The sequence below is a fragment of the Saccopteryx bilineata genome, chromosome 1 (genome assembly GCF_036850765.1).
Source record: "Saccopteryx bilineata isolate mSacBil1 chromosome 1, mSacBil1_pri_phased_curated, whole genome shotgun sequence".
Classification (NCBI taxonomy): Eukaryota; Metazoa; Chordata; class Mammalia; order Chiroptera; family Emballonuridae; genus Saccopteryx; species Saccopteryx bilineata.
In genome coordinates, this window is record NC_089490.1 from 33,683,866 (window position 1) to 33,704,498 (window position 20,633).

Here is a 20,633-nt window from a genome sequence, read left to right on the forward strand (position 1 = left end):
ATTTTTAGAGAAACTAGCTCATTGTTCACCAGCTATGACAACTTCACGTCTTGCCCACATCTTCCCCCCCTGTCGTCCTTTCAGATGTGCTGACCTTTTGTCCTTGATGATTTTTTTTTCTTTCTTTTTTTCAGTGTTGCAAATCTGGACCGTTTTCCTTCCATTAACTCTTAGACAAAGATGAGCACTCTTGACACAACTGTATACTCTTGAAAGAAAATTTAAGTTTGAAGTGGGAAGCTTTACCTCCTCAGCAACCGGGCCATTCCAAACAAAGCAAGACCAGACCACATCCTTCTTTTCTGTTCTGACCACTAGCTTATAATCTGAGTTGGCACTCATGTCCCTCTAAGCCTTTAGATTCACTAGATTTTCCTTGCATCTTGCTAGGCATGTATGTAACACTGAGTTCATGAAATAACGAACACATATCATAAGAGACTCGGTTTTGAAATGAAAGGGTTAACAATTAGATTCCTAAAAGTCATTCCATTTACAGACCGCAATGTACAGACACAGATTCTCAAAACTGTCTTGTCTCCCTCACAGTGACTAAGGTCATTGAAGGCATTAGTGTGAGTCTTTATCAAAGACTGACACCCCATAGTACATAGTTTTATGAAGGTAATCAGTGCAAACTTAAGTGATTTTAACTGTCCATTTAAGGAGCCAGTCAAAATAAACAGAAGGCAGTATTTGGGGTCATCTGCGAAAACCGCCTTTGTCCTAGGCATTCTTGGAATTGGAAGTATTGGGCCAAACTGCTGATAAACAATAGTGTATTCCATGGGGAGGCTGCAGAAGCACAGCAGGTAAGAGCTGGGCCTCTGGAGTCAAGACTGCCTGAATTCAGATCCTCACTCTACCACGTACTAGCTGGATGACCTTGGGAAGTCTCCCTCTCTCAGAAGATTTCTGGACTGAAAAAGGGAGAAAATCATAGTACCTACTTCACAGGGTTATTGGGAGGTTTAAATGAAATAACATTAAGTGCTTGTAAGAGTATCTGGCCATTAGCAGTCTATCATTTATAGAGCACCTTCCATGTGCCAAGGAATTTGCAAAAATTTGCATTTACAGTTTTATTTAATAGCCACAATCAAGACCCTTTGATGAAGAAAACGAAAGTTCAGTAAGTTGTCCAAGAAAACACAACTGGTTACTGATAGAGGGGGAATTAAAATCCAAGTTTTCCTGAGTCCAAAGTCTGCCTCAGCTTAAATCCTTGTATTCCAACTTCAAAGAATTCATATGAGACCAAAAAAAAAAATTAAAATAAAAAAAAATCTGTATTTTAATACACCACTGCCACTGACAACCATGGACTTTTACAAGCACTTGAAGACTGAAAACCTCAACTTACAATGCCCTGTAGCGTAGAACAGCAGATCTGTATTGTTCTTATGTAAAAGGCATTTATACAATGGCTATTTCCTTACATTATGTTATCTTATTCCCACACTGACCCCTCTGAGAAATAGGAAAGGTGTATATTATAGTCTAAGACAGGGGTAGTCAACCTTTTTATACCTACCGCCCACTTCTGTAACTCCGTTAGTAGTAAAATTTTCTAACCGCCCACTGGTTCCACAGTAATGGTGATTTATAAAGTAGGGAAATAACTTTACTTTATAAAATTTATAAAGCAGAATTACTGCAAGTATATAATAATAATTACTTACCAAGTACTTTATGTTGGATTTTCACTAAGTTTGGCAGAATAAATCTTTATAAAACAACTCACTATAGTTAAATAGATCTTTTTATTTATACTTTGGTTGCTCTGCTACCGCCCACCATGAAAGTTGGAACGCCCACTAGTGGGCGGTAGGGACCAGGTTGACTACCACTAGTCTAAGACTTTAAAACAGCGGTTCTCAACCTGTGGGTCAGGACCCCGGCGGGGTCACCTAAAGCCATCGGAAAATACATAATGCATATCAGGTATTTACATTCCGAATCATAACTGTAGCAAAATTACAGTTATGAAGTAGCCACCAAAATTATTTTTTGGTTTGGGGTCACCGCAACATGAGGAACTGTATTGCGGGGGTCACAGCATTAGAAAGGTTGAGAACCACTGCTTTAAAATGAAGAAACTATAATACATGTAAAAGCACTTTTAAAAATATAAAGTCTGACATATGACACCATCGCCAGTAAGACTTTCTGAAATGTAAACCTGATTATGTCACTGACCACTTGAAAAATCTTTCAGCAGTTTCCCACCACTTAAGCATAAGCAGTCCAATCTCCTCAGTATTGCATGCAAGCATGTTCACGGTTTCTGCTAGCCCCTACCCAACCGCATGCTTTAGCTCTGCATATTATTAGAAGTTTCTATTTAAACACATCTCCCTACTTTTGTCCTTATAGTTCCAGCCCTCCGAAATGGTTTTCCCTTTCACCCGAATTCCAGCAAGCTCTTTAAATCTCACCTCAAGTGGCACTGCCCCTTGGAAGCCTTCCAGGCACCCACAGCCTCCCCTTTTCTATCCACGTTCAACAGTCTCCCCTCTGGGTTCTTTTAATGGGTACTTAGAGCCATTACACCTAATCTTTTATACCATGTTGTTTGTCTAGCAACACATCCATTTATCATATTAGACTATAACTTCTTTAAAGGCAAAACTATGTGCTTTTCTGCATTTTATTCCAGGGGTTCAATAAATATTAAATGTGAGTTAATTATGGTATTCAAAGACCATATAGTGTGCAGGGTTTTTTTAGCTCTAGACATTTTCATATTCAATTCCATTTTTATGATCTTAGAAACAAAAATGTTGCCTGATCAGGCGGTGGTGCAGTGGATAGAGCGTCGGACTGGGATACAGAGGACCTAGGTTCGAGACCCCGAGGTCACCAGATTGAGCGCGGGCTCATCTGGCTTGAACAAAAAGCTCACCAGCTTGGACCCAAGGTCGATGGCTTGAGCAAGGGGTTACTCGGTCTGCTGAAGGCCCGCAGTCAAGGCACATATGAGAAAGCAATCAATGAAAAACTAAGGTGTCACAACAAAAAACTGATGATTGATACTTCTCATCTCTCTCTGTTCCTGTCTGTCTGTCCCTATCTATCCCTCTCTCCGACTCTTTCTCTGTCCCTGTAAAAAAAACAAACAAACACAGGCCCTGGCCAGTTTGCTCAGTGGTAGAGCGTCAGCCTGGCGTGCAGGAGTCCCGGGTTTGATTCCCGGTCAGGGCACACAGGAAAAGCGCCTATCTGCTTCTCCACCCCTCCCCCTCTCCTTCCTCTCTGTCTCTCTCTTCCCCTCCTTCAGCCAAGGCTACACTGGAGCAAAGTTGGCCTGGGTGTTGAGGATGGCTCCATGGCCTCTGCCTCAGGCACTAGAATGGCTCTGGACAGAGCAATGCCCCAGATGGGCAAAGCATCGCCCCCTGGTGGGCATGCCGGGTGGATCCCGGTGGGGCGCATGCAGGAGTCTGACTGCCTCCCCGTTTCCAACTTCAGGGAAAAAAAAAAACACAAAAAAAACCCACACAAAAATATTAAACTTTCAAATTCTTTATTACAAAGTGATAAACACTGTGGACATCCTCGCACCATTTCTGAACCTCTTCCTATTGCTTACTAGTGATGAATTTCAGAGATGAAGTGAGCTTTAAGCAGAGTGAGAATGTCTAATAAAATTAGAAGTTGAAATCTTAACATTATGTTTTCAAACTATTCACAGCACAGAACTGCCTCAGATGCCAAGTTGCCTGATCCTCACACTGGGTGATCAGTGGTGAATTTAACAGATACTATATATGAATTTCATAATTTAGTCACATTGTAATTAAACAGATATTTGCGGGCTGGCTCCAAATCTATGTTCTGTGTATGATTATTGATTATAATTGGTATAGCAAATAGCCATTTTTACCACTGTTTATTTTAAACACAGTAGTACACTTCTATACTAGAGCTGCTTGTTCTGTTTGTGGTTTAATTTTGTTGTGTTCTATTGTTATTAATATAATCTTAAAAGTATGTAACTTTGAGGTCTGAATGCATCAACTACCACTAACTTCATAGCTATCCTCACAAATCTCTCAACGAACATCTTACAAAACGTAAGACGTGACTGCCCTCACGGAGTTTAGTCTACTAGTATCAGCATCTGCTTGTCCAGTGCATCCCATTAGAGCCCAAGTTTTTTCACACCTGAGCGCACACTTAGTCACTTCCACCAGCTTCCCTTGACAGTCCGCCTAGTAGTCTTCCTCAATTTACATAATTTCATTTCCTCTGATACACATCTATACTGTTCTTTCAAAATCCCTTCCTTCACTACCAAAATCAAGATACCCACCTCTGCCACCACTGTCAAGTCTCTCAAGCTGAACACATCTTCTACTTAACATAAAAATGCATGGGATACAAGCATCCCAATCTGATGCCCCCAACTTTCCACAAAGCCCCAACAACTCCTCTCACCATCCTCCTTTTACCCGTCTTCCCTTTCTTCTGAACCAAACATCTGATACCTGCACTCTCCCTCCTGATGCCTCGGACTTGCTGGGGGGCAGGCAGGGGATGGCTCAGTAAGACAAAAAGGCCTCGGTGACTAAACACGTCCTGGTACTCCAGGAGGGTGCTGAGAGCCAGGACTGCCCCGGGTCTCCCAAGCCAGACCAGCCCTGCTCACTCGCCCTCGGCTCCCAGTCTCTCCATCCTCCATCCTGCCTCCTCCTCCCCTTTCCCCACTCCACCCAGCCTCTTCAAAGGCCTGGGTGAGACCAGCCAGCATCTCACAACACAAGCCAGAAGAAGCTCATGGCTGTTGCCCCAGAAACCCAGAACAGAGAATGGCTGGCTGGGCGCTGTTTGTTTTTCCTGTAATCAGAAAATCCCACTGGGGGGACTCTAGGGAGACTCTCAGCTGCCAAGGTGGCTGGGATCCTGGCTGGTCCCCTACAGCCCCCTCAGAGGAAGATAAAGTAACAACTTTACTTTACCAAAGGAAGCAAAAGAAACTGAGTGGGAGGGGGCCCCAGAGCTGAGAGTAGGGGAGGGGGTGGGCAGGGAGTCTGACCTGCTGGCTACAAACCAATTTGGAAAAACAGCTGGCCTTTGGCCTTTACAAGAGAGCCCCAAGGACATACTCCATCCTCTCCCATTATTACCATTTCCAAGAGCAAAAAAAAATTAAAGGAAGGGAGGAACAGCCACCCCAGGAAGCAACTTTCATGCACAGAACATAGACACACACACCACACAGGCAATGCAGGGTTGGAAGATTGATTTCCAAGGTGTTCTCAGCTTTCAGCTAAGTAAGACAAGCCATCACTTCTGGTTCGACTTTTACAGCCGGTGCAAGGGAACACCAGGCTAACACAGAACAGAAACATTGGCACCTGCCATATATTAATTAATCAGGAATGCATGATGGCTAAAACCCTCAAAAGCAAAGGGGGCAACACGCAGCTACAGGCACAAACAAGATGCTGACAGAGACGCTGCACTAAAAATAATAATACAACAGACACAGCATCTGAGTTGCTGGAATGCCCTCTGCATCCTGGGTACCAAACAGCAGGGCTCTACCCTGGTTAATCTGCGTCGCTCAGTGCTCCCAGGCACGGATGAAAATGCAGGCTCTCACAGCTTCCAGCAAATACACTAAAGTTAATACTGTAGTTTCAGAGTGCTACTGCATGTAAATAGGAAAGTTTAATGCAGATGTGTGTAAATATCTCTTTGCTTTTCAAAGGGATCGATTCATCCAGCCAGAAGACAGGGCCAAACAGCTTAGTCACCAGCAGGCAGGGCAAATCGCTCTACCGATAAATGGGCATAAAGTAAACATGGTCCTCCTCCTCCCCCACCTTGAGCACAAATCTGTGCCCAGTGCCTCCTCTCCCAGATATTACTCCCCGCTCCTACCCACTCCCACCCTCCACGGAGGAGATGGGTGCATTTCCGCAACTCTCATCCTGGCTCCATCCCTGCCCGACGCTCTTACCTGCTATCCTGAGCACTGCCCTCTCAGCGGGGTCCAGCACCGAGCCCCCGTGAATCTTTCTTTTCGATCTCTCGTGTTTAGGCAAATTCCAGGGTAAGGTGTCTCCAGGAGCTGGAGATGCCGAGCCAGATTTCTGGCTGAAATCATCCTCATCGGAAAAATCCGCGGAGGAAGACATAGAGCAGCGATAGGACGCGTTCCCGGAACTCTACAGAGGATGACACAGAAAAAAGCATTCACTACCAAACGCTCACAGATGCTCATCGGTTTCAACAGCCCCCTCCCGGTTCCCATACTGAGTCTGGCATCCTGCACCCTCCTCAGCGCTGACAGGACACACAAACAAGAAATGAAACCCAGGGCTCACCATCTTTTCCTGGCCACAACTCCGACAGGAGAAACAAAACCCAGGCAGTTCCAATACATGGACGATTTACACAGAAGTGTGTGGCCTGCGGTCCGGCCACCAGCTCACAAATGACTGGCCCAACAATAAAGCCAGAATCAACAGCCTTCCTGTTACAAATCTATAGTATTTGGCTCCCCCACCAGGACGGGAGAAACATTTTCCATTACTAGACTGCTGGTTAATTCATTAATGCAACTAACTTGAAGTTTCAAAACAAAGCACAAACGCAGGATGTTGAGTCCCAACTCCTTCCCGTTTCAGGTCGCCTCACCGCCGGAGACTCCTTTCGGACCAGTTTTGAACGCCTGTGTTCTTTATTTAATTTCCTTCGTGAGAGTGAAGCAGGTTACCAGAAAAGAGCAAGGAGGGAGGGAGGGCTGATTCTGAGAAGAGCCTTTTCTTAAGGCTGGGGGAACACAAAAGACTGTTTTCTGGAAGCCTAGAGCAGCTCCAATAAACAAACAGCTGAACTCAGTTTAGAGTTCTTGAGATAATTTAAACTTCTAGCAAAGTAGCGGCTGCCCATAATGTAAATGAGAATGAAGCAGCACAGTGACAGGAAACAGCTCTTCTCAGCTCCTGGTCATTACACGGTGGGATGGGAAACACGATGCTTTTACCCAAGCCCTTCCCCCTGAAGGTTAGTCATCTCTTCATCTAAGGGGAGCCAATCTGCGGGGACGTACCTCACATAAAAGAGTTATAGCTTCCACGCAGAGAAGAGGCACACCGTGTTATTCCTTCCTTCTCTACTAGGTTAACTTTGTGACTATTTAGAGAGCTTACAATGGAAACAGGGATGCTGACCATCTGTGCTGTGAACGCTATAAATAAAAAAACTATCCAAGGGAAATCTTCACTTTCCCGTTTAGAATTCCACTTTGCTGAAACTCATGGCGAAGATGCCAACATTGGTAGAAACCAGAATTCCTGAAACGTAACTTGCAGCCACGGATGCCTGAGACGCAAGTAAAGGGCATAAATCAGTGAAGCATGTTCCAGTTTGAAGAACTCTGAGCTGCTCACAAAAAAGTGACAACTACAGCAAAAACGGGCTGTGTGAGTGACACCCCAAAGCGCTCGCTGAAGGCGTGTGACATAAACGACAAGAGAAGCAGGACTATCGACCTTACCTCAATCTATTCAGACACATTGCTGCATGGGGTCGATCGACACCATCATTTTAAAAGTACACAATATTTCCCACAAAATAAAGCATCTAAGATTTATCTTTACTTATATTCTTTCCTGAAAAAAAAAAAAAAAAAACGGGTTCCATTTTATTTCACCTAAAATATCATCACCCTGGCAAATTTATTTATTTAGATTTTATATGTTTTCCTAGTGGCAATAATGTAGGTAGACACTCTTGCGGCAAATAAATAATATTGATTTTCTGTATTGTAGCTAAACTCCACAGGGAGTTGTAAGTGGCCTTAAGTCAGGCACCAAATGCTATCATCAAGCTGATTTATTTTCCATGCTTTTCTGGAACTTCATCTTGAGCTCTCTGAGGCTGGCTTGTTGGCTGGTTCTGTGTAAGTGGGTGACATTCTTAAAGACTTTCAAAAGGGTATTGGGTTTCTTTGGTTGCCTTCTGTCTTCCTTAAAAAGGCTTCCTACCTGTCCTTACTTAAGGTCACCCTTTATCTGTGAGATTATATTTCTTCTTGTTGCCTGAACTATTTTCAATGAGTATGGTAATTTGATTGTTTATCTTTACAAACAGACTTGGAGAATAACAAAGAACTGCTCCCTTCCAAAATAAAACATGGGTTATTGATTTTTGTAGACTAAATTTTTTTAATGGCCAGAGTCTCAGCTGATTGAACAGCAAAATGGTATTTATGCCATGACATAAATACCATTAATCACACGCAGCCAGATGGGAACAATTACTACCCCTGGACCCAAGGGTGTCGATTGGTACAGCCTCTAATCTGGTAATGTCATTGGTAAACAGATAAAAGGGAAAAGGGGGGAAAGAGACAATCAGCAACAGCTCTTTCAGCAATATATCACAGAAAAATATAGACACACAGAGAGAATAAAAGAAATCATACATATTTATAAATGGTAAAGTCTCTGGTGGGCTACATGGTTCTAGCATTTGAACAATTAAAGTATTAATTTTTTTCCCCACAATAATTTTCATAAATCCTTTCCAAAATAAAAGGTAAACTATATAAAATTAGGCCCATTTGAATTCTAAAAACTGAGAAGTGATATCTTTAAATAAAGCTGCTTAGAAGTCTATCGATCCTCTAAAACTGTTATACTTTTTAATGATTTGAAATGACTTGCCAATTCATGTCACTACGTTAAGATTTAGAGACAAGAGAATAAAAAACAGTTGAAAAAGCAAACATGTTCTCTGACCCAAAGTCCAGAGCCTAACCTTTGGTGTGGGGCTTGGAGGGGTAAGACAAAAGAACAGGGTGCTTGTGACCAGCAAAAGCCCCGAGTTCCTATCTCTTCTGCTCTTGTTGCCTAAGTTTCTATACCTATAGAAATACAAAGATCTGTGTCCACCAATAGGGGTTCCATAAATTAGAGTTTATACATAAAGTAGACTACTCTGCAGCAATTAAACAAAAATTTTATTGACCTCCATTTAGCAAAGTGGAAAGAATTCATATAGAATGATTTCTTTAAGGAAAAAAAAAAGGCCCTGGCCGGTTTGCTCAGTGGTAGAGCATCAGCCTGGCGTTTGGAAGTCCGAGATTCGATTCCCAGCCAGGGCATACAGGAGAAGTGCTCATCTGCTTCTGCACCCTTCCCCCACTCCTTCCTCTCTGTCTCTCACTTCCCCTCCCACAGCTAAGGCTCCATTGGAGCAAAGTTGGCCTGGACGGTGAGGATGGCTGCACGGCCTCCACCTCAGGTGCTAGAATGGCTCCTGTTGCAGCAGAGCAATGCCCCAGATGGGCCGAGCATCACCCCCTGGTGGGCGTGCTGGGTGTATCCCAGCTGGGCACATGCGGGAGTCAGTCTGTCTGTCTCCCGCCCCTTCTCACTTCGGAAAAATATAAATAAATAAATAAATGTATGTCTGTGCGTGTAGGTGGGTGTCCAAACAGAGATAATTGATAGATTAACAAGTGATAACTAATAACTGTATTAATATATAAAGAGGATTATTTCTGAGTGATGACTATATTATAAATGGATTCTATTTTATTCCTTCTAATTTTATAGTCTACAAGTATACAAAAATGATTACAAAAAAATAAAAAATAAAAATATACTGTATCAAGGGTCAGAGACAATATCAAAGTAACTATTTAAGCCCGTGCTTGTAACCATTTTCAGCCCAAAACCACACCAGAAAAGTTGATATAATATATGGAAATTTCTTTGCAAATATAGCTTTTAAGTAACTATACAACAACCCTGCATATATCTTTAAGGGATGCATTGACCTACTGACCCCAGGTTAAGACCCCAATTTACACTATCATCTGTCATCACCATTTAGCATGTGTGCTGAAAACAAAAGAAACAGGAAAGAGCTATGGAGTCCAAGAAAAGAGGAGAAAGGGTAATTAAGATTATCAAGGCAAAGGTAACATAAGCCATAATATTGTTAACATTGGTGGTTGTTTTTTTAATAAAAGACTATGAGCCTCCTATAGACTGATGTTGGATCTCTACAACCAAAAACAAACAAACATTAGTTTGTGAGAAACCAAAAAAAAAAAAACACCTTGTATTGTGTCTTATTACAACCTAGTTGTTAAAGCAGTTTTAACAATTGAATTAGATCACCAAAAGCTTTCAAAGGACTTTCCTAATAGCCAATTCATTCACCGGGTATAAAAACAACCCAAATCTCCTAAGCCAGGATAATTACATAATGCAACATTTTTAGAAAAAGAACCAAACAATAACTTCTCTAATTGAAACCTGGTGGGAGCTCAGAGATAAGTACAATAGAATTGCCTAAATTGGAAGTTGTCCAGCCTTAGCACCCAGATCCTGCAGGAAAGGGCCAGGAAATGGTCTCGCACTGGGCACTTTCTAAATGCAACAGAGAAACAAGTGCAGAGATAAGGGTTTGCGCAGCCAGACTTTTAGAATCCCAGAGGTTGGAAACTTCAACTTTCACAAACCCGCATACTTATTTATGATTTGTGCATAATTCCGTAAGTATACTTCCAAAAATTTTACAAAATACATATCTATTTTTTAAAACAAAAAGCACATGAGGAAACAATTGGGCAAATCTAGATTGTGAGGCGTTCTACAAATTAACTATCCTGCATTCTTCAAAAAGGTCAATGCCATGAAAAATATACACTCAAAAAGCAGGGACTATTCTAAATTAAAAAGAAAAAAGCATGACAGCAAATTCATGCACCTTGACTGGATTCTGGTTTCTTCTGTTTAAGCTAAAAAGGCATGCTAAGGACAACTGGGGAAAGCTGAACATGGATCACCGATCATTTATGAGGAAACAGTGGGAAATTCTTGTTAATATTCGGAAGTGTGGTAAGGATATCGTTGTTATGTAGGAAAATGTTCTTAACCTAGAAGACACAGACTGGAGAAACGCATGACATCTGCATTTATTTTCAATTGCTTCCGTAAAAACAGAAAGAGTCCATGAATGCGGCAACAGGTAAACAAAAAGTATTCATTTAATTACTCTTTGAACTTTTCTGTAAATTTGAATATTTTCAAAATGAAGAGTTGGGGGGAGACACAAAAACAAGGCTTTGTTCACCTTTGTAAAAATGTCACTTTAGTTAGACCTGTGTGCACAAGCTCTAGACCCCCAGGTTGTCCCTGGACAGTCTCCTGTCTCATCGCTTCACTTTGCATACCCTCAGAGAAGCGCCCAAGCGCTGGCCCAGGTCAACAGGACACCAGAGAAAGGCCATCCGCTTGCCCCAGTCCTAGCACAGGTTTAGACAGAAGGAAATAAAAGAAGCTCCTGTTATTAATTTAATATACAATCTGGTGAACACACAAATTGGCTCATTATCATATCGTTTTTTATATTTTATGTAAACCAAAACAGATATCAAGATTTCGATGAAGTGAAGTTCCAATTTTGATCCTCTTGACTAGGTAAGTCACAAACACTAACTTCCTACATATAGCATAAAAACACAGGGCCTGGCCCACGACTAGCCTTTCTTATATACTAAGCTTTTAAATTTAAAAATAAGTTGAAAAGCAAAAGCACATTATCTGGTTTCAGAGATTCCAAGAAACACAATCTCTACCACAAATAAATAGACATAGAAGGAAACAGTTAAGGAACATATAAGAAAATGTGTCTCATTCTTGAAGACAAAGTTAGTGATGGTAAATTTGAGGACGGGGTGTTAATTTGAACTTTTTTTTTTTTTCCTCAAAACTAGTGGGACAATTCAGGCACTCTGTTACAAATAAATAGCTCTTAATTAACCTCTCAACTGAAAACCACCTTTAAATAGTAAGCGGAAGAGGGCTCTCTGGGTTGGTGAGGCCTCAGTCCCCCCCTCTTTCGGGAGAGTACCATGGGAGCACTGAACTGAGAGAGGAAGAGGAGCTGGGTGGGTCCTGGGAGGAAAGGGAGGTCAGAGGGAGAGGAAGCTGGAAGGTTCCTGGACCTGACTCAAGGGAAGAAGCTTTGGCAAAAGAGTCAAGGAACTCAAAGTTTCTTTCCAGGTGGAAAGGCTCAGGTCTCCACCTATGAAAGACCACCCCTAGAATTCAAGACACAAACTCTCTAGGGCAGGGGTCCCCAAACTTTTTACACAAGGGGCCAGTTCACTGTCCCTCAGACCGTTGGAGGGCCGGCACATACAGTGCTCCTCTCACTGACCACCAATGAAAGAGGTGCCCCTTCTGGAAGTGCGGTGGTGGGGGAGGGCGGATAAATGGCCTCAGGGGGCCACATGCGGCCCACTGGCCGTAGTTTGGGGATGCCTGCTCTAGGGTATAAAGATTGTGCATTGGTTAAGTGTCCCCTGGTATTATATTCCTGGGGAAAATGAGCTCACTGTTGGGATACAGGAAGGAGAAAATTTCCAATATCATTTTCCTTTATCTGTGTAGGAACTTCTACAAGATAAGTAACAAAGACTCATTTACATGAGGAGCATGGCTTCAGATTCTAGGCATTCTGGACTTTCAATTTAACTACCAGTCTGTTCTAACTAATTTAACTAGCCTATTCCAACTATACAGATCATTAAGTGAATGACTATAGTCAGGGACTGTATGAAGCATTTTCCCTAACTATCCTATTTAGCACTCAGAGTAACACAATAAGGAAACTGATCCTCGGCAAAGTTAAGTATCTTGTCCACAGCCATCCTGTCACTATAAGGTGGAGTCAGGATTTCCAACTGGGTCCTTTGGACCCCAAAGCCTGTGCTCTTAACCATGTATTATTCAGTGCTGTAAAATGTGGACCCAGATACTGAGAGGAACCTATCACATACCCACAGCTCTCAAAGATCTTACCACGTATTCGGGAAGCCCAAAAGGATTAGACTTGTTCTGTGCTCAGTACTAGGCCAAAGGCATGGAAATGACCAGAGACAGGTATCACTTCACAGTCAATAAAAACTATTCAGCCCTGGCCGGTTGGCTCAGTGGTAGAGCATCGGCCTGGCGTGCAGAGGTCCCAGGTTCGATTCCCGGCCAGGGCACACAGGAGAAGCGCCCATATGCTTCTCCACCCCTCCCCCTCTCCTTCCTCTCTGTCTATCTCTTCCCCTCCCGCAGCCGAGGCTCCATTGGAGCAAAGATGGCCCGGGCGCTGGGGATGGCTCCTTGGCCTCTGCCCCAGGCGCTGGAGTGGTTCTGGTCGCGACAGAGCGACGCCCCGGATGGGCAGAGCATCGCCCCCTCGTGGGCAGAGCGTCACCCCCTGGTGGGCGTGCCGGGGGATCCCGGTCGGGCTCATGTGGGAGTCTGTCTGTCTATCCTCGTTTCCAGCTTCAGAAAAATACAAAAAAAAAAAAAAAAAAAAGAAAAAGAAAAACTATCCAAAAATATGCAACTACTCAAAAGTGGAAAGGACTGCTTTGTGTGGTAGTGAGCACTTTCCTACTTCGAGGAACCAAGCCTTCACTGAGTGAAATGTTGACTTGACTCCATGCTGTCTTCTAAGATTCTTCGGTCCTATGTTCTCCTACACCTCCATAAAACTTTTCCCCAAATAGATTACAAATTAAAGAAAAACAATATTAAATATCAAAATACTAAAATTGCAAAAAATATCTTTCAAAAGAGCATAGACACCTATTTCTTTTTGCAAGTCTACCTTAATTCAATCATATAAAAATTACAGAAATAGAGACACCAAGACCTAGTTTGCTTTTAAACATCTGCAAATAGTCTTTGCAAACTGGGAGGAAACTTTAATTTGCCTAAAAGAAAAGCAAACATAACTCTGAAAACAGCCTCACAAAACAGAAACATATTAGGAAGACAAACTCAAATACTGAAAACATCTCTTTAACTAGAGAATACTTAATCTTATATTTTAAAGGGGTGTTTATTTACAACAGTCAATTAAAAATATGTCTTGAGCACCCACAGGCTTCTGCTCCCGAGGAGCTTAAAATCTAATTGGGGCCCTGGCCAGTTGGCTCAGAGGTGGAGCATCGGCCTGGCGTGCAGGAGTCCCGGGTTCGATTCCCGGCCAGGGCACACAGGAGAAGCGCCCATCTGCTTCTCCACCCCTCCCCCTCTCTTTCCTCTCTGTCTCTCTCTTCCCCTCCTGCAGCCAAAGCTCCATTGGAGCAAAGTTAGCCCGGGTGCTGAGGATGGCTCCATGGCCTCTGCCTCAGGTGCTACAATGGCTCTAGTTGTGACAGAGCAACACCCCAGATGGGCAGAACATCGCCCCCTGGTGGGCATGCCAGGTGGATCCCGGTCGGGTGCATGCGGGAGTCTAACTGCCTCCCTGTTTCCAATTTCAGAAAAATACAAAAAAAAAAAAAAATAGTCAACTTATACTTAAATATTATCATCTTGCTATATTATGCTGCAAAATATGTTTTTCAGTGGAATAATATAAAGACATACATAAACTACGGTTTACAGCATCAAGTCAGTTATGGGGGAGAAAGCGACTGGAGCATCCACAGTCCCTTTGGAAGCCAGGATGGAGATACAGTGTTCCCTGCCTCCCTCACTCCTCAAATGGTATCATTTCCAAAATTATTGACTACTGGTAGAGCCATCCTGTATATGTGTTGGGAATGCACTGCTCATTAAAAAAAAAAAACCAGGCCCTGGCCGGTTGGCTCAGTGGTAGAGCGTCGGCCTGGCGTGCAGGAGTCCCGGGTTCGATTCCCAGCCAGGGCACACAGGAGAAGCGCCCATCTGCTTCTCCACCCGTCCCCCTCTCCTTCCTCTCTGTCTCTCTCCTCCCCTCCCGCAGCAAGGCTCCATTGGAGCAAAGATGGCCCGGGCACTGGGGATGGCTCTGTGGCCTCTGCCCCAGGCGCTAGAGTGGCTCTGGTTGCAACAGAGCAATGCCCCAGATGGGCAGAGCATCACCGCCTGGTGGGCATGCCAGGTGGATCCCGGTCAGGCACATGCGGGAGTCTGACTGCCTCCCCATTTCCAACTTCAGAAAAATACAAAAACCAAAACAAAACAAACAAACAAACAAAAAAACCCAATAACCATATTTCCCCATGTATAAGACTCTCCCATGTATAAGAAAGACATACCTTAATTTGGGGGCCTGAAATTTGAAAAAAAAAAATGTATCACATAAAGTTATTGAACTCAAGTTTTATTCGTCATAAAATTCATACAACTCCTCATCTGCCTGAAAAAGCAGGAAATGCAAGTAAAAAGTCTCCAACCACTGTATAAGACGCACCCAGTTTTCAGACCCCAAATTTTTCAAAAAAGGTGCATCTAATACATGGGGAAATTCGGTAATGGCAAACATTTAAAAATTAAAAATTTTACATTAAAATTCAGATGTGAAACATTGGGCCTAGTAGGAGTTTCCCCTAGTGAGGAAGGATATATGCTTTCCTTCTGACACCATCCTTACCTTACCATGCCCACTTCATTCATGTAGCATACCTGGGCCCTGCAGGCATGTGAGTTTGGGGGCCCTGGCATCAGTTAAGGAATGGGCGATATTGTTGCATTTAGAGAGTAAAGAAACGGGGGTGGGTAGAGTAGGGATAATGGTAATCAATAAAAAGGCATGACATTGCAAAAAGAAAAAGAAAACTCCAGGGTAGGAAATGAAACAAAACAATAAGAAGAGGGCAGCCCTGGCCGGTTGGCTCAGTGGTATAGCGTAGGCCTGGCATGCAGGAGTCCCGGGTTCGATTCCCGGCCAGGGCACACAGGAGAGGCGCCCATCTGCTTCTCCACCCCTCCCCCTCTCCTTCCTCTCTGTCTCTCTCTTCCCCTCCTGCAGCCAAGGCTCCATTGGAGCAAAGTTGGCCCAGGCACTGGGGATGGCTCTGTGGCCTCTGCCTCAGGCGCTAGAATGGCTCTGGTTGCAACAGAGCGACGCCCCAGATGGGCAGAGCATCGCCCCCTGGTGGGCGTGCCAGGTGGATCCCAGTCGGGCGCATGTGGGAGTCTGTCTGACTGCCTCCCCATTTCCAACTTCAGAAAAATACAAAAAAAAAAAAAAAAAAAAGAAGAGGGCTACCCAAAGATTTTAGTTGAATTAGAGTCAAACAGAATTAGGTGACACTATGTTCCTCCTGACATCCAAGGGCTGATCTATCCATCTGCTCCAAGTATTCATTCTGCTCCATCCCAAGAACCCTGGTTAACATTTCAAATGCCCAGGAAATAAAACTAAACTGTATGACTCAGGAAATGCTGGCTCATGTTCTCCATGTATGAACCACCCATTCGTCACTACTGCTGCCGACTCCTGCCTTCTCCTACCCATGGTCAACGCTGCTCCCCACCTGTCTCTCCTACTCTAGTCTAGGTCGTGGAGGAGATTTAATACCAAGGACTTCAGACAGCTAGAAGATGGCTCTGACTGCTGTTGGAAAGAAAATGTGGACTATGATCACTCACGTGGGCCCCAAAGGTATAAACACAGGATGTTTGCAGAGACCAAACCGCAACTATCGTTTATCCTACCTACTTACAAAGTTAAATATCTGCATGTCATGCCAAAGATTGCAAGTTGCAAAAAGCTGTATGGTCTTGGAAAACTGCTTGGCCTCTCTGGGCTTGGGTTTTCTCATCAGAGAAATGGAAAATATAATAGTACATAAGACATAGGGCTGTTGTAACAGAGTAAATAATACTTGAAAAGTGCTAAGAGCAATGCCCAAAATGTAGAAAGCATTAAGGAAACTTTGGTATTAAGTAATGTTACCTATTCACACTGGTCTGACCCAGAGGTAGATAAATGACTCCAGTGGAATCAATATGACCGGCACTCCAGGACATGTGGAACAACACACTGAAACACGGAGCCGGCGGTTACTGGGAGACAAGGCCAATATAGTTCCCATACCCATGCTTCCGAAGCTTGGTTGCCTAACCTTCTATTCTCTGGAAATGCCCTTGTATCTTTCCAATACACTGCTTTTCTTTTTTTGCTTTTAAACTCAGTTGGGTTTTTTTTTTCTTTTAAATTCATTGTTCCCATTGTTGGAGACAACAACAAAAACTTTGCTATACGCATTATCTTTAAAAAGCAATTATATTCAATTCTTCCCTGTTAAAACATACGCAGGGTTATATCTTTATCTGTTCATTTTCATTACCTGTCTTTATTGATGAGACTTCAGAAAATTGCTTCGGATGATAGCTTTTTACATAGTTATTTTCTCACTTCACTTATTACTTCAATCAAGGGGAAGAATTACTTTTTCATTTAAAAAAGGAAAGTTTTCGTTGTCCTAAAGCTAAGTCCATAAGACTTTAAGTACCTAGCACTTCCCTTGCCCCTTTCTGATGAAACCATGGCTTCTTCCAGCTGTGCAAAGTGAAAATAACCTTGCTACCACAAGCCATAACTGAATGGCACCAACCTGCAGTTCCAAGACACAAAGAGGCCCACTGCCTCCGAGCTGTTCGGTGGAAGACTGCCCGGCCGGATGCTGCACACTGGATGGTGGCAACCCAGTTCAACTGCAGCCTCCCTTCTGGGGAATAAATGCCAAGTGCATTACAAATGCCCTTAACTAATATTTGGGTCTCCCTGAGATCTGCTCCACATTCCAGGCTTAAAGCACTTGTGATCTGTCCAGAACAATCTCATGGCCCGAAGCCCCCACGTCTCTGTGAAGGCTGCCTCAGGGTTCATTTTTGTCTGTGTACTAGACTGCTACCCCAGAAGGAAATGGGGCCACGCCCCTCTTGCTTTAACCCTAGGGAAAGTTGTGCCTCAGGGCAGGAAGCAGAAACACACTGTAAGCATACCTACCTGCCTTTTATTATCCACACACCTAAAACCACCCCAGCTATGGCTATAGAAAAGGAAGGAGGGCCCCAGAGGAAAAGACTGTCCCAGCCTACAGAGCTTAGAAGGAGTGTCTGTGGATCCTGGCACAGGGGACTCTGTGAACCCCAGGAGACCCTGAAGGAGATGGGTGTCCGGGGTGTCTAGGGGGGACAGACACATAGTTAACCTTTCTAAAGATCCCTGGGTCCTGAGAGCAACCCAGAGCAGCCTGCAAGGCCCCGTGGGGGGGCCACGGGGGGCGTGTCAACAGGACCTGCAGGCACCGATGCTGCCTCCTATCTGCTGACATTCTGGCATCTTCAAGACCCCAGAACCGTAAGGAAACTCTGAGGCGGAGGAAATGAGGAGCACCAGGCCTGGAAAAATGGAAGACTGGGAGTCAGAACCTACGTTGAGATGAAAATAAAAAGAACCAAAAAAACAAGAAAAGTGATCTACCTTAGAGACTAATATTCAAACCCATTGTGTGGGCAGTGACTGTGCGTCTGCTTTGTATTCCCAGCTGCTGGGAGGGGCCCGGCGACTGTGGGGAATGAATCCATTAGCTTGGCAACTCAGCTTCAGCGGCCGGGTCCGTGTGTAGAGACTGAGAGAGGAAGCTCTGCCAACAAGGGCTAGAAATGCCGAGCAGCTGTCTGTCTGTCTGTCTCTCAAACACACACACACACACACACACACACACACACACACACACACACATTAGCACAGCAGCTACCTCCTCCCACAACTCCTTCCCTCAGCATCGTTCTTCATTTTAAGGCTACTTTGAGTTACTCCGGAACCAGAGAAAATGGGAAATGCATACACTTGCTTGCTTGCTCATTGCCACCTTATTCCAAAACGGGTATTAAGGTAACTAATAAGAAGACCGTGGGGAGGGGGAGAAGGATGTCAGGAGCTAGGACTTCTCCAAGCAGTGCCCCAGAATGAGACGTGGGAAACGGTAAGGCCCTTAGCAACCTGAGGTAGAAATGTCAGCAGGTGAGGCCGTGGAAGCAGGTGGAAGGTGGGGATCATGGAGGGGCCGCCTGGAATGCTGAGATTTGGACTTGACCTGGTAGGAGCCGGATGATTGCTGAGGGGGTAGCAGTGGTTTGCTCTGAGAGACGGGGACTCCGACGGCCATGAGCAGAATGGACTGGAGAGGAGTCAACCTCAGACAAGATGAGGTGGTAATTAGTGTCACGGTCCGGCAAATGATGACAGCCCAAACTAAATCACTGACATGAGGGATGGATAGGAGAGGGTGGACCTGAGCAATATTTAGAGCTGGAAAAAGAGAAGGCAAGGAGAAGTCCGGGCTGTGGCTGACAGAGTAAGAAGTTAGGGTAGCTGACCTAGAACAAATGAGAAGAAGGTCAGAAGTCAGGTGGGTGTAAGAGCAGAGACAAGAGAAGAGCAGTAGAAAAATGAGTGGGTCCCTGACCAGTAATACGAAGAGGCTTGAGATGGCAGGTCTCCCTGATAAGTATATATGGTGACTCAGACTGTTTAAGGTAAAAAGGTGACTAGACCCCAATTTCCCAGAGACCTGCATTTCCCTCTAACTCCAGGCCTGGCCCCGGGCACTGAAGGAACGGACTGAGAAAATCGGCCCCTAGAGAAACTGCAGCTGGTCAGTGCCATGCAGGGTCTGCTGAGACAGTGGCACGCTAGTACCAAAGCCCCACTGAGCCAGTCGAGCCTTCACCTGTCTTCCTCATACACACAAAGAACAGGAGTGTATAAACTGCCTTGCTCATCATCCCGTTTCACACAGGGGCTGTACAGTAGAATATAACAGACATGCCATTTACACATATTTTTGTAACATGCTATGAGCTATGACCTTTATGTTAACTAAAAACAAAAATAGTAATACTCCTATTTTTCTTCTAATAGTCTGATAAGAAAATAAGTATACTCTTCCCATTGGGCTTTTAAAGCAAATTCATTCATTCTTTCAACGCAAGGCTCTCTCATCAGCTACGACCCTGTGCTCCAGCTGTGCAGACCGCCCCCTCTCCGCCTTCGTCTCACGGCACACTGACGATCTGGGTGAATCCCAGTCGCCTGACCTCCCTCCCCTTCCCAGTGGTGCTCTTGATGCTGAAATATTGCTTAAGATTTTTTTTTCTCTCCTCTCTTTCTCAACTCGTACTTTCCCAGCCAACCTAATAGCTTCCTCCAACAACAACATAAAATGAGAAGGATTTTTAAAAACGTAGATCCATGTCCAGAAAACAATATGATGAAACACACACACACACATACACAGACACACACACACACTCACACACACAGCGTGCAATAAACCAACAGCTGCTCCCTTGTGCCTGCGTCATTTCCTCCTGAACGAGTTCTGTGTCTGGAGCCTGGAAACAGCTGGAAAGTTAGCAGGTAAAGAAGTCAGATACTTTCAAAAATCTATTTGGTGAAAATCACTGTTTATTGGTATGATGGCTCATTTCATGTGTCAAGTTAATACAGCTCTGGCACCCAGTTTTAAGTGAAACACCAGTCTAGATGTTGCTGTGGAGGTCTTTTATTTTTAGAAGTGATTTCAAATAAAGAATACTTTCTGTAGTATGGGTCTTACGAGCAAAGGCTAAGATTTCCCAAAGATGAAGGAATTTTAGTCAGGACCACAACACAGAAACCCTACCGGAGCTTCCTGCCGGGTGCCTGGTGAAATTCAGACTCCAGACTGCAACATCAATGCTCATCTGAATTTCTAGCCCGCAGACCTGCCTACCCTACGGAGTTTGGATTTGCGAGCCCGATAATCACATGAACCAAATTCCTAAAGTGCATGTGTGTGTGCATGTGTGTGTGTGTGCGTGTGTGTGTGTGTG

General features: G+C 44.1%; 1 protein-coding gene across 4 annotated transcripts in view; it reads right to left on the reverse strand.

Annotated features, from left to right (window-relative positions):
• The window catches only part of DST (dystonin), a 508,664-nt gene that overhangs the window by 376,196 nt on the left and 111,835 nt on the right, over positions 1-20,633 (reverse strand). For all 4 annotated transcript variants that reach the window (XM_066252929.1, XM_066252970.1, XM_066252888.1 and 1 more), the window contains exon 4: positions 5,969-6,176. In XM_066252929.1, the coding sequence (XP_066109026.1) occupies positions 5,969-6,176 (208 nt within the window). The remainder of the gene's footprint in view (positions 1-5,968; positions 6,177-20,633) is intronic.